Below are 14566 nucleotides of genomic sequence, written 5' to 3'. Positions count from 1 at the left end.
AGATAGGAAAAAAGGTCCATGAGTGCCATCTGACAGCAAGACCAAGACCTAGTTATTTAGAATACTCATAACTCTAACCAGTTATTTTCACACTTTGCTAAATCTTGGTCTTTCAATCAGGATAGGCTAGGTTATGCTAAAGAAACAAGCCCAACTATCATCGCTCAAAAGCATGAAAGCTTATTTCTTGCTCTGACAAAGCCTGTGGCCAGTCAAGGTGATTCTCCACGACCACAGTTGGCTCAGCATTCCTGGATGCTTCCATTTACAGCACTTCCATGTCATCTTGTACTTCCACAATGGCCACGGGTTGGGGGAAAGAGCTAGAGGGTCTCACACTGCTCCAGGATGGAAGGAACATGTGTCATTTCTGCCCACAATCCCTTGGCCAGAACCAATCATATGACCCTGCTCAATGACAGAGCGTACAAGGAAGTATAAACCTTCCATATTCCCAGAAGGAGAAGAGCATTAGGCTTATAGGTTAGGATCAGAAGTGTCTAGTATAGCTGGAAACTCCTGTTTACATGTCTGAGGTCATGAACCTCCATAATGTCAGGGACCATGACAGTCCTGAAGAAAACAGGTATGATTTCTGTACCCCCAGCTGCTTCATCTCAGAGGTTGATCTCATTTTCACCAAAGGAAGCACTGACTAAGGCCTGGGCACAGGGATGCAGCCCTCTCAACAATCCACTGCCTTTTAGCACTGCTCGGTTGATTAGCACAGGGAGTGCCACGTGAGAGAGGAGGGAATCAGAGGCAACAGGACCAAAACCCCTCCATTTGGGAGTGCAGAGGTAGTAAGAAAGTAACAGCTATACTGAGCATTCTCCGGTTGTAGTACACCTCTGATACTGCACAAAATTATCCAGGTAGCCAGACATTGGGTTCTGCTGGCCCTTGACTAATTGGAGGTACAGGCTGACTGTCCATCTATATTTACATGATCTGATCTTGTTTCTGACTATTGTAGTCTACAGTGACACCATTCTGGATCTGACTCTTTCAACTACTTCAAACATAGTGGTCCACTTGGTCCTACCCTGTAATGAACCCGTTAGCTCTTCCAGAGCCGGATGACCAAACTGCCTCCCCTGGCCAGGCTGCTGCTTGATCCCAATAAGACATTTCTCGAATCTTGGGCTAACGAAAAGATTGAAACATACTATAAGACAGAGCCTCTATAACAGGTTTGATCCATTTTAAAGTTATCTTTTCTCTGTTCTTTTCCTTTCCCTCTTTCTTTATTGACAGCAAAAACAAATTCTTGAAATATTTTTGCTTAAAAAAGACAGTACTGAGGGAATTCCCTGGCGGTCCAGTGGTTAGGACTCTACGCTCTCACTGCCAAGGGCCTGAGTTCAGTCTCTGGCTGGGGAACTAAGATCTCACAAGCCGTACCAGCGCGGCCCAAAGGAAAAAAAAAAAAAAAACAACCAAACCAAAAAACCCAAAAAACAAAAAGACGTTGCAGAGCTTACAAACCCGATAGTGGTGTTTAGCACCCACCTCTAACAGAAGCCTTTGTTGCAGTGCTTGTGTTTGAGTGAGTGCATCCCAGGACACTTTCAAGAGTAGCTCCATTTTTTTTAAATTTCGAAAATCTCGCTCTTTCTCTCTCTGCTTACGGGAAAGTTCATCATGGTAGTTTTGCTTATCAGTGAGACAGTTTCGTAAATTGAGATCCAAGATCCCTCTGTTCCGGGTAAAAAGAGAATATGAAAGTGATTTGTCATCAACTGCCCTTCATGTTTTTCAAGACAGTGTGCTCAGCAGGTGCATAAGGAACTATTTTCATGCTAGAAGCAAATTGTAAGTAATGCCCAAAGCAATTCTGTTTGCACGTTCTTGTCAGAGTCACAGCCACTAAAAAAAACCCCAAATGGAAGAGCAAATTGGCAGAGGCAGAAGTTTCTAGTCTCCCTGAAATTTTGCTTAAAAATGGAAAATAACACTCTGCCAGAGACTCACACCACAAAATTGCTCCCATTAGGAAAAAATCATGATTACCTCAGAATACAATAATTTTCAGGGAAAAAAGTCCCTCCATTATAGCACACTCCAGTGATAGAATTTCCCTGAGGCATGTTTTAGAAACTGAAAAAAATGCGATAGATTGTGTCCTTAAGTTTTTGGGCACAGGAAATTGAGGGCAGTGAAGAATAAAGGATGGAGAAATACTTTGAAATGCTTTATTTAATAATATATTTTTATTAACGGTAAAAATGTAAACTTCTATAAAAATGTTTATTGAATCAATATAAGTGTTTGAGATTATGTTTTGAATCCTCAAATACAAATTGAAGAAAATTTAGATGACAGAAACACATTAATATAACTGACCTTTCAGTTAGTGAAGTTGCTTCATTCTCTCTGGTTAATTCCAGTAGCTTGACCAACTGGTTATACTCTTGTTCTTTAATTTCAAGCAAGGCTCGTTTGCCTTCAACTTCCTTTATTGTGTCCTCCTTTTCTTCCATTACAGCGTTAATTTTGGTTTCAACTTTCTTTAGGGAGTCATTTAGCTCTTTGAGTTCATATTCCACGACCAGTTTTTTCTTTTCCATTTCTCTGTGAGGGATACATACATACACATATACATTTGTGCCCAACACACACATGAGTTTGCCTTATTTTGAGCCCAGGCTGTCTACCTATTTTTACTTTCTGACCAGGCAACAGAAGGGCTAGTCACAAATTCAGTGATCTCAGAAGTGGGGTGAAGACCACAGATGAGTGGGACTGAGGGGATATCTCCATTGAGTGCCACTGAGGGCAGGAATTTGTCCAGCCTCCCCACTTTCTCCCTAGATCCCCACTGCTACCGTCTCCTGGGATTCTGCCCTCATCCTGACCAGCCTCCCTGAATTGAGGTAAATTTCTCAACTTTGGTGCTAGTGGGCTTGGCTTTTAGAAACGTTACTAGTGTCTGCTGCTTTTTTTCTCTCTTCTTTTAAGATCAGTCACCAGAGCAATCACAGTACTTCTCCAGATTTTTGTATCTTCACTTATCTTTACCCTTTTCGGTTCCTCTAAACCTTGAGAATTCCTCAGTGACTTCTGCCTCCAAATCTGCTCTGAATGCTTGCGGGTCTTACACACGTGAATAGCTGGCAAGTGAAGAGTTACTGTCACTTGGGCTTTAGGCATCTGGCTGGCCAACATATATCTAGACCATGAAACTCTACACAGTTCCAATCATTTATTCCATACACAGATCTGTTAAAGTCAGTTGGTGTTCTCCATAGAGATATGATATAAAATTGGAAAGAGAATATTGTCCCAAAATTAAGACATAAATGCTAGGAATGACAGTAATGTGCTGCACTACATTCTCCTGAAGAACTTGATATATACAACCTAGACAGGGCCAAATGCAGATATTTCTAAAATTATAACAGTAATTCGATGTGTTCAGTGGTTAATATTCTTGTTTTAGCATGCACACATAACTTGGGGGAGCGTGGGCTGGGAAGGATAAAAAATAAAAGTAAGCCATACACTTTTTTGCGTGTTGTTTTTTCTATCTCTTTTCCAATTTGTACAGGAATGGATTGATGGTGGACCTCTTCAGCCTAGTAAAGAAATGCAACCATGTTAAATTATGTAGTCTTGGACCAGAAGCAGTCAAGCAAATTAAACAGGAAAGAGAAAAGAACTACGAGGTGTAGAATTCTTACTGTCTGTCCTGTACTATGCAGTGTGCTTTAATTATGCCATTTAATATTCATAATGACCTTACAAGATGGTAATGGTTGTTACCATTTTAAAGAGGAGCTAACTGAGTGTAACACATCCTCTGGGCGCTCTGCGTAGATTCCCTTTATGGAGGTACACCCATCGCTCAGAGGTTGCAGAGGCTGCTGACAGCTCATGCTTGTTCTCTCCACAGGATTGCCATGGCTGGCAGAGCTGCCTTGTCGGGGGATGGGGGGTGGAAGGTGGAGGGGAGCAGGCTGTGACCCATGTGGAGATATAGCAGCCCATCCCTCTGCCTCAGGGTGGAGCAACCACTGCGGTGCAATTCATGGCATCAGGTTGCCAGGAGGGTTCTCCTGAAACCGAATTTTGGCCCGCTTCGAACCCCACCTCTAGCCTGTTTCCCTCGCTACCTTATGGGATTCTCCTTAGAGCTCCTGCTCAGTGAATACTTGTCTTAATCTCTGCTTCTAGGGAACCCTGCCTAAGACCGAGGCTAAGTGAAGGTACATAATTTTCCCAAACTCACACAGCTTGTAAATGGCAAGGCCAAGATCAGAAGCTCGTTTTGTCTCACGCCGCTTTGCACCGTGCTCTGTGGATTCGCAGAGGATTCACTTTTAGCCTCAAGGATCTTATGTACGTGGCAGGGGTTGTGGAAGAGCCCCTTCCTACCTGAGGATCACACTGGACTTTGGGGTCTGGCGTAACACAGATGCTTGGGGTTGAGGACATCCCTGCAGTGTGGTGCGTTTCTCCCTGGGATCTTGCTCAGTCTTGAGGCAGATCTAAATTTTGTGAGGCTGAAACTTGTACAATTTGGGGAGCTCTTTTTTTTTTTTAAAGTATTATATATTTATTTATTTATAAAGTTGTTTATTTATTTATGGCCGCTTGGGGTCTTCGTTGCTGCGCACAGGCTTGTCTAGTTGCGGCGAGCGGGGGCTACTCTTCATTGTGGTGCGCGGGCCTCTCATTGCGGTGGCTTGTCTTGTTGCAGAGCACGGGCTCTAGGCACGTGGGCTCAGTAGTTGTGGCTCGTGGGCTCTAGAGCGCAGGCTCAGTAGTTGTGGCACGCGGGCTTAGTTGCTCTGTGGCATGTGGGATCTTCCCGGACCAGGGCTCGAACACGTGTTCCCTGCCTTGGCAGGTGGATTCTTAACCACTGTGCCACCAGGGAAGTCCTGGGGAGCTCTTTTTAAGAAAAAGAATCAACAGTTATAAATGATACTTAGGTTCAGGACCTTGGTGGTGGTTCGTGCATGTGAAGCCTTAGTTTCATTGGGTTCCTTGTAAATTCACCCGTGCTCAGTGCCTGTGTTCTGGGTGGCATCTGGGTACATCTTGGCCGACTGCTCTGACTCTTAAGGAAAAGGAGGTCAAAGTGAATCATAACTGTCCTCTAAGCCAAGGTGTCTCAGATGTATTTTTTTTTTTTTTTTTTTTTTTTTTTTGCGGTACGCGGACCTCTCACCACAGTGGCCTCTCCCGTTGTAGAGCGCAGGCTCAGCGGCCATGGCTCAGGGGCCCAGCTGCTCCGCGGCATGTGGGATCTTCCCGGACCGGGGCACGAACCCGCGTCCCCCGCATCGGCAGGCGGACTCTCAACCCCTGCGCCACCAGGGAAGCCCTCAGATGTAGTTTTAAGACATAAGTCTAGGTTACTTCGATTGTTTCGAGACCTATTATACAAAGGTTTCAAAATAAAATGAAAGTTAATTATCTCCTAAAACATAAATACAGGCCCTGCATCACTTTCACGGTGAGAGGGAAGTGAAGTGGAATCAAACAAAGAAGGATGCAGTAATAACAGTATACAAAAGAGGTTAGAACATTTGCTTGCTCTTGAAGGAAGTGACTGTGTTTGTGACACTCATTTCCAATATTGAAGAATGCTTGCTGAGGTTTAGAGAGGCCTTTTCCCCAGGTCAGGACTCCAATTTAGAGTGATGCTACCAAACACTCCAGAGTCTTTTGTGAATTCCCAGAGCCCAGGTTTAGTTTGATAGGATCAGTCACAATGCAGAACATTTCAGTGTGTGTGTTTTGGTCTTTGTCAAACATTTGCAGTCAATCTTCATACCCATGCCCCTTTATGTCCTTGCAGGCACAATGTTTAAATATTTATGAGCTGTGAGTAACATACCTTTAAGGTGACCTGAGATTCGAACAATTCTTCTAGTTCCTTCTGCTCCTTTAGTAATTGCTTTTGCTTGGATGTCAAATCTTCCCGTAAATTTTTAATTTCTAATTTCTTCTGTGTTACTTCCTTACGTAATTCTTCAGTGCTTTCTCTCAATATTCTCATCTTCTCCATTTCCTTTAAAAGTCATGAAAATTATCAGATTATACAGAGTCTGAGCAAACATTTGTCTTCTTAAAAATCAAATTAAAAATAATTTTACTCACCATCTTGATTATATTTGTTTTGAGATTCATGAATGATTTCTTGCTCAGTTAAATGCAACTTATTATTTCCGACCTCTTCAATAAAGGCATGGCAATTATACTGCATGTGTTAAACATTTCACATTAGATTTGAACTCATTTTTAAATTAATGCTCTTTTTTATCTTCCTACATTTTAAGTGTTTCCTTTTTCTGAGTTCATATTTATTTCATACCAAAAAGCGTTAGTAAAAATTCCCAGCCTTTTTTCTAGTAGCTTTGTGATTTGGCAACACCAGATGCAAATAATCTTTGAATATCAGGTTTATGGTTTTCCTGAGTCACACATGAGAATTAAAGATTAGGAAGTTTATATTTGGAATATCGTATCCTTGGCACTCCTTAATCCCCTGCTCTCTTATTAAGACTACTTCTCTAACTCAGGCACATTATCCCCAAATGCCCTCTGCCCCAGACTCCTAACAGGTCTTTGTTTCCCATGACTGATTTTCTGGGGAGTGTTTGACTTGTGAGAGAGAAGCCTTCTTATACTCAGAAGGTCCACACATTACTAATGACTTAGTGGAAGGATCCATTTAGCCTGCTCTGGCCTTTCTGCATATCACCCTCGTCCTCCTCCACTGTGGCTTCGAGGGTAAAATTGGTGATCCTATGGTCAGGAACTAAAATCCACAATGCTTTTTCCCGCAGAATCTGTGTTGAAAATGATGGTTAGGAATACTTGTGTACTAGTATATAATATATACATAATTATATTAATATATAATATGATGTATCAATATATTCATACTCATATATATTATAGCATTTTACTCTATGCCTTGGAATTAGACCACCAACAACATACTTTTTAAATAGAACCATTTAGAAGGTGAAAGCAATGCAAAGTGTGATGATCTCTGTATTTACTTTCTATGATAGATTGCAAAAAAAGGGACATAAATTCCTCCTATTTTTGTTTGCATGCCTCTTTGCAATATGTCTTTGTCCTTATTCCCATTAAGAGGTAGGACCTATTTCTCTCCCCATTGATTCTAGATGTGACCATGCGACTTGCTTGGACCAATGTGATGTTACCAACAGTGATTTAAGCAGAGGCTTGAAAAGTGCGTGTGTTGGGGTTTGCCCTCTCTTGAGACTCTCTGTCTCTTTCCTGAGACTGGAAACCCTTCCACCGTCATGAGAGTAACCAGTGACATGTGACCTTAGACCAACTAGCGGCCCAACTGGCTGACGTATGAATGAAACCATCCTAGGCCTTCCAGCCCCAAATGAGCCAGCTCAGACCAGAAGAATTCAGAACTGAGGAAAATAAGAAACGGCTGTTGTTTTAAACCACTGTGTTTTGGGGCAGTTTGTTAGGCAGGAATGAATAAGTGATACACCTTTATAAAAAATTCTTGTAATAAGCTTGAGACAGTCAGGAAGCTATGAGAGTAATAGCTATAGCAAAAATAATGTTTTTAAGTGCCAACCATTTTTTCTTCTGAAAACAAAGCAGATATTGTCCAACTAAACATAACCTGAACTAGATGCCAAACAGCTAAATCCTGTAATAGGCACCACTTATGTTTACTGTAAAAGTTATGCAGATATTCCTTTCAGCACCATCCATTGTTAAGATTTCTGGGTCTTTCAAATGTTTCAGGGTATGGTTGTTGTGATAAACGTTAATATTTATCAAAAGGGATGTTTCAATCCAGCTGTATTTAACAAAGTCTAGATCATCTAAGACTTACTCCTGGCTTAGGTATCTTCTCGATTTCCTTTATTATGAGGCTTTTCTCTTCCATTAAGCTGCAAAACAAAAACAACTTTGACAAAGTACAAAAAAGTAAACTCTTTCCACAGTAATAACTTTCTATTTTCTCTTCTCAGAATGCACTCCCAGGTGTGTTTGCCAGACCTGGTGTCCATCCTTTGTGATGGCTTCACTGAGTCCCACAGGCCTATTTAGGTGCTCCCTCCCCAGTCCTGCCTCAACACTGTACACACACCCATCAAAGCAGTTCTCTCATCATATTGTACCTGCTTGGGAGCACGAACTGTCCCCCAGACTCAAGTTCCTTCAGGCGGGCTCTGGACTTTTTCTTTTATTTGCAGTAAACTAGTACCCGCCTGGATTACTGCTACAGCCTCTACTGCTTTCATCAAATTATCAGATCCCACTAGCCAGTAGGTCTAAAGATGCATGCATACCAGGTTTATTTTTATGAAATTGTATTTGCAATAAAGTAAATTAACATTTGTGTAATAAGTATGCACCACGTGGAATTTAATATAGGTTAGTTGTGTGGGGCACAGGCTGAAGTTGAAGTTTTTCAGAGTTTTGGACACTTACACCTTTCCTTTTAGAGCTTGCGTATAAATTGCTATTTTACTTCCAAGCTGTTGATCCTACGCCTCAGCCGTGTTGCCACCAGGGGGCGGTAGTGTGCTGCCATCTCTGGATTGTAAAGACCACCTGAGCGTCCCTGAGTTTCAAAATGGTGATGTGAAACTCTCCCACAAGATAAGGCTTACAGTCTTTTCTTTAAATATAAAATGATATTTTCTTAAACAAACATAAAATGGATAATTCTTTAGGACATTTTAAATTACATTTCTGTCATCCGTTTTCTCTCTCTCTCTCTCTCTCTCTCTCTCTCTTTTTAAAATCTTTATTGGAGTGTAATTGCTTCACAATACTGTGTTAGTTTCTGTTGTACAACCAAGTGAATCAGCCATATGCATACATATATCCCCATGTCCCCTCCCTCTTGAGCCTCCCTATCCCACCTCTCTAGGTCATCACAAAGCACGGAGCTGATCTCCCTGTGCTATGCAGCTGCTTCACACTAGCTAACTATTTTACATTCAGTAGTGTATATATGTCAATGCTACTCTCACTTTGCCCCAGCTTCCCCCTCCCCTGCCCCGGGTCCTCAAGTCCATTCTCTATGTCTACATATTTATTCCTGCCCTGCCAGTAGGTTCATCAGTGCATCAGTGCCATTATTATTTATTTTTTTTAGATTCCATATATATGTGCTAGCATATGGTATTTGTTTTTCTCTTTCTGACTTACTTCACTCTGTATGACAGACTCTAGGTCCATCCACCTCACTAGAAATAACTCAATTTCGTTTCTTTTTATGGCTGAGTAATATTCCATTGTATATATGTGCCACATCTTCTTTATTGATTTGTCTGTCGATGGACATTTAGGTTGGTTCCATGTCCTAGCTATTGTAAATAGTGCTGCAGTGAACATTGTGGTGGTACACGTCTCTCTTTGAATTATAATTTTCTTAGGGTATATGCCCAGGAGTGTGATTGCAGGATCATATGGTAGTTCTATTTTTAGTTTTTTAAGGAAGCTCCATACTGTTCTGCATAGTGGCTGTATCAATTTACATTCCCACCAACAGAGCAGGAGGGTTCACTTTTCACCACACCCTTTCCAGCATTTATTGTTTCTAGATTTTTTGATAATAGCCATTGTGACCTGTGTGAGGTGATACCTCATTGTAGTTTTGAGTTGCATTTCTCTAATAATTAGTGATGTTGAGCATCTTTTCATGTGCCTCTTGGCCATCTGTATGTCTTCTTTGGAGAAATGTCTATTTAGGTCTTCCACCCATTTTTTAATTGAATTGTTTGTTTCGTTGATATTGAGTTCCATGAGCTGTTTGTATATTTTGGAGATTAATCCTTTGTCTGTTGTTTCATTTGCAAATATTTTCTCCCATTCTGAGGGATGTCTTTTCGTCTTGTGTATGGTTTCCTTTGCTGGGCAAACGAAGAGTGTTTTTCCTGTGTTTTCCTCTAAGAGTTTCATAGTGTCTGGTCTTACATTTAGGTCTTAATCCATTTGGAGTTTATTTTTGTGTATGGTGTTAGGTAGTGTTCTAATTTCATTCTTTTACATGTAGCTGTCCAATTTTCCCAGCACCACTTATTGAAGAGGTTGTCTTTTCTCCATTGTATGTTCTTGCCTCCTTTGTTGTAAATTAGGTGACCATATGTGTGTAGGTTTATCTATATTTCTGTTTTTGTGTCAGGACCATACTGTCTTGATTACTATAGCTTTGTAGTATAGTTTGAAGTCAGAAAGCCTGATTCCTCCAGCTCCATTTTTCTTTCTCAAGATTGCTTTGGCCATTCAGGGTCTTTTGTGTTTCCATACAAATTGTAAATTTTTTTGTTCTAATTCTGTGAAGAATGCCACTGGTAGTTTGATAGGGATTGCATTGGATCTGTAGATTGCTTTGGGTAGTATAGTCATTTTCACACTATTGTTTCTTCCAATCCAAGAACGTAGTATATTTCTCCATCTCTATGTCATCTTTGATTCCTTTCATCAGTGTTTTATAGTTTTCTGAGTACAAGTCTTTCACCTCCTTAGGTAGGTTTATTCCTAGGTATTTTATTCTTTTTGTTGCCATAGTAAATGGGATTGTTTTCTTAATTTCTCTTTCTGATTTTTCATTGGTAGTGTATAGGAATGCCAGAGATTTCTGTGCATTAATTTTGTATCCTGCAACCTTACCAAATCCATTGATTATTTCTAGTAGTTTTCTGGTGGCATCTTTAGGATTCTCTATGTATAGTATCATGTCATCTGCAAACAGTGACAGTTTTAATTTTTCTTTTCCAATTTATATTCCTTTTATTTCTTTTTCTTCTCTGATTGCCGTGGCTAGGACTTCCAAAAGTATGTTGAATAAGAGTGACGAGAGTGGACATCCTTGTCTTGTTCCTGATCTTAGTGTAAATGCTTTCGGTTTTTAACCATTGAGTATGATGTTCGCTGTGGGTTTGTCATATATAGCCTTTATTATGTTGAGGTAGGTTCCCTCTATGCCCCTCTTCTGGAGAGTTTTTATCATAAATCAGTGTTGAATTTTGTCAAAAGCTTTGTCTGCATCTATTGAGATGATCATATGGTTTTTATTCTTCAAGTTGTTAATATGGTGTATCACATTGATTGATTTGCATATATTGAAGAATCCTTGCATCCCTGGGATAAATCCCACTTGATCATGATGTATGATCCTTTTAATATGTTTTTGGATTCTGTTTGCTAGTATTTTGTTCAGGATTTTTGCATCTGTGTTCATCAGTGATATTGGTCTATAGTTTTCTCTTTTTGTAATATCTTTTTCTGGTTTTGGTATCAGGGTGATGGTGGCTTCGTAAAATGAATTTGGGAGTGTTCCTCCCTCTGCAGTTTTTTGGAAGAGTTTGAGAAGGATTGATGTTAGCTCTTCTCTAAATGTTTGATAGAATTTGCCTGTGAAGCCATCTGATTTTTTCTTTTTTGTTAAGAAACATTGACATTTTTCCTTTAAAAGATGTATACTTTTATTTATAGAAATACATCATTCATAATCCCACACCTCTCATACCACAATTGATCATTTTTATTTTCCTTATATATTTTAATGAAATTATATTAAATATGTATATATTATTGAATCCATTTTTACCTAACGTGTAATTAAAATAGTTCCCCAAGTTGCAAAATGGACTTCATAATTAATAGTTTAATAGCTAGTTTCAAGGTTTTCTAGTGGGTGGATGTACCATAATAAAATAATCCTTAATATTGATACTATCTAATATATACTGAACCTACTATATGCCACGGTCTTCACAAACATCATTTCTAAACTGCAGATCCTTTCTCAGTGGCTATTGTTACCTTCAGTGTACAAATGAAGAAACTGAGGAGTTAGGCACCTCTTCCAAATTCACCGGTCAAGGCTGAAGTGACTATCAAACCTAGCTCTATCTGACTCCAGGGTGTTTTTCAGTATCAAGCTCCCTCTGGAATACATTGCTATTGAAATATTCCACTATTTTTTAGAAGTTAGATTGCTTTAGATTTTTTGCTTTTATAAATAATAATGTAAGAAACATCTTTATGCATTGTCTGTTTTCTCATTTTGGGTTCTCATTTTTGCGTGGCATTGCTGGGATGAAAAAATGTTATTGTACGTGTGCTTCTTGATATAAACTTTCAAACTGACATTAAAATCTACATCTGACATTTTCAGCTTTTCTGACTAAGGCGTGGTTCAGTGTCAGAGCTCCTCGGGATTCATTCCTTTTCTACAGCAAGAGTCCGAACTGAAACCATGTCATCAAAGGGTTCTGGTTTTAAGGACTTGTGGGTGAAGAGGGACTGCTGGAAGCCCTGTGTGCTGCCAAGCGGGGAGAGGCGTCATCCACATCAGGAGTAGAACCAGCCTGAATGGGTGGAAGTTGTAAGAAGGGAGATTTCTGAACCAATACAAGCGAAAGCCATCTAAGAGTCAGGCTGCCCGAAGCTGGGCTGGGCTGGGCTGGGCTGGGCTGCTGTGGGAGGCTGTGAGCCCCCATCGCTGGAGGTCCTGGAGCACAGACTGAGTGGCCACTGAGAGAAGCCTCAGGGGATTCTTAGAGTAGTCAGTGCTGAGGACCGCTCTGTGGACCCACAGTTCTCAATCTCTGACACGACTCAGAATCACACAGGAAGTCTGTAAGCAATTCAAACCTTGCCTTGAGTGGGGAGGCCCGGACAGAAAGTGGAATCGTTAGTTGTAGGGTTGGATCTGCCTTGTAAACGTGTATCTTGGGTGTTTCTCTCTCAGTTATGAGGACTATGCGCTGCAAAACCTGTTCTAAGCTCTCTCCGTTCTTGGTTGGCACAGGGGGAGCAGGAAAGGTTTGGTTTTTTTTTTTTAATGTTTAGAAGGTAAAATCTGCTCCAGCTGTGAGTTGTTCCTTACTACTAATCCGGATGCACTGTATGGCCCTCTGTCATATTCTAACTTTCTGGAATTCCAGAGACATCACTAAAATAATCCCTCTGTTCCTTTCTTACCGGATCTGTTTGTTTCTTGGTTCCAATTGTGCTGTTACTGTTGGACTAAGAATGGAAAATGACTGCTAAACCCCTGGGTGAGCACCAACAGGGAAGCAGCTGTGGCAGAGGAAATAGTTACCAAGGCCATGGTCACACTGTGATGGTCCTGCACACGTGCAGCACGTGTGTCCCCCTCTCCACGTCCACACCCATGACAGACAGCACTGACCGACCACGGCCCTGTTTCCCCAGCTGATGGAGACTTGTCAGAATATATCAGATTTAGCATGAGAGACACAATTGATTTGCCGTCCAAATCTCAGGACTTAACTAGTAAGCAGAGAAGCCCTCCAAAACGTAACAAAGTGAAGGCAAGGAAAACCTTGAAAAGAATACTAAAAAGTCTTTTCGGGGAAAGTTTTTGGAAAGATAATGAATTCTACTTTGTTTCTAAAATAAGTTCTCAACAGTATTTATTTAATCACTTCATTACTTATTTGTAATGTATTTACTTAATTTATTTAAGTAAGTTACATATTCTTTCCTGAACTGCATATTTATCAAGAGATCATCTATGAATATTAATTCCAAACCAGGAACTGTTGTAACAGATTTAATTATTAACCAGTCGTGTAATTATGCTCGCCATTAGCATTTAATAGGAGTTTATATTATGTGAAAACATAAGAAAATCAAATTATAGAGGAATATCTTTTCTCTAGCATATGTGAACAGTATCTTGTTCTTAGTAGCTGCCAGTGAGTCAGAAGTTCCTAAAGATGCTGGGGTGGGGGAGTGCTAGTTATTTGGGCTTCTGTTATTCAGGCTCTGAATAAAATGAGATTTTGTTGTGCTGATTTGAAAAATATCATCTGAATATTTGGATGAATAGTTTTTTTTCTTTTCTTTTCCCCCTCCCTGGCTTAGTTTCTTTATTTTTATGTGGGGATGGAAATATCTACTTTTTTCCTGGGGAGGAAGTGTTGAGTGAATTTGTTTCCATACCATGTAATGTTAAGCCAATGAAGTATACAGCCTATAATTCTTTCCTGGTATTTCTTTTGGTATCACCATTATTTTTATGAAAATAAGTTTGTTAATTCTTGGGCTGCTAGTATTTGAGAATGCAGGGGAGTTTGCGTAAGCTACAGTATAACATGTTAACAAATCCAACATGAATACACACTAAACATTTCTGCAAATGTTAATTTTGAATGTCCTTGTTTACTGTTGGTCACTATGTACAGTCCTCCACCTCCAGCTCCATCCCAAGCAGCTCAGTGAACAATTTGCCTGTCTATACCTAAAAGGCAAGAGTTCTGGTCTTTTTTTTTTTTTTTTTCTTCTCCCCTTGGCAGGAATACTTGGAAATTTTAAACAACTTAAATATCAACTGACTTATGGTCCTCTTACCCTTTCGTGGAAATGTCAAGCATTCATATTTTCAATACTAATGAACAGCCACCTATTGTTTTAATTTCATTATTTTCTCAACTGAAAGAGTGCTTACAGGGCACAGAAATAGTTAGGCTTTCTTTCTACAGATCTCACTGGTGAGCCTGAAACAAGTTTAGACTGAAAGACAAAGAAGGACTCAGATTTCTTTCCCCCTGAATATAATTCT

The 14566-nt window shown here is 40.2% G+C and overlaps 1 protein-coding gene across 1 annotated transcript in view; it reads right to left on the bottom strand.

Moving 5' to 3' along the window:
* CCDC146 (coiled-coil domain containing 146) overlaps positions 1 to 14566 on the bottom strand; it is a gene marked incomplete at its 5' end in the record, with an annotated part of 109846 nt that overhangs the window by 30308 nt on the left and 64972 nt on the right. Inside the window, 5 exons of the mRNA XM_079931709.1 lie at positions 1513 to 1699; positions 2347 to 2574; positions 3505 to 3578; positions 5849 to 6022; positions 7850 to 7907. Of these exons, the coding sequence (XP_079787835.1) occupies positions 1513 to 1699; positions 2347 to 2574; positions 3505 to 3578; positions 5849 to 6022; positions 7850 to 7907 (721 nt within the window). The remainder of the gene's footprint in view (positions 1 to 1512; positions 1700 to 2346; positions 2575 to 3504; positions 3579 to 5848; positions 6023 to 7849; positions 7908 to 14566) is intronic.

The sequence above is a fragment of the Stenella coeruleoalba genome (genome assembly GCF_951394435.1).
Source record: "Stenella coeruleoalba genome assembly, chromosome: 9".
NCBI classification, from domain to species: Eukaryota; Metazoa; Chordata; class Mammalia; order Artiodactyla; family Delphinidae; genus Stenella; species Stenella coeruleoalba.
The sequence above is the reverse complement of the archived record's forward strand: the minus strand, read 5'-3'. Positions and strand labels throughout refer to the sequence as shown.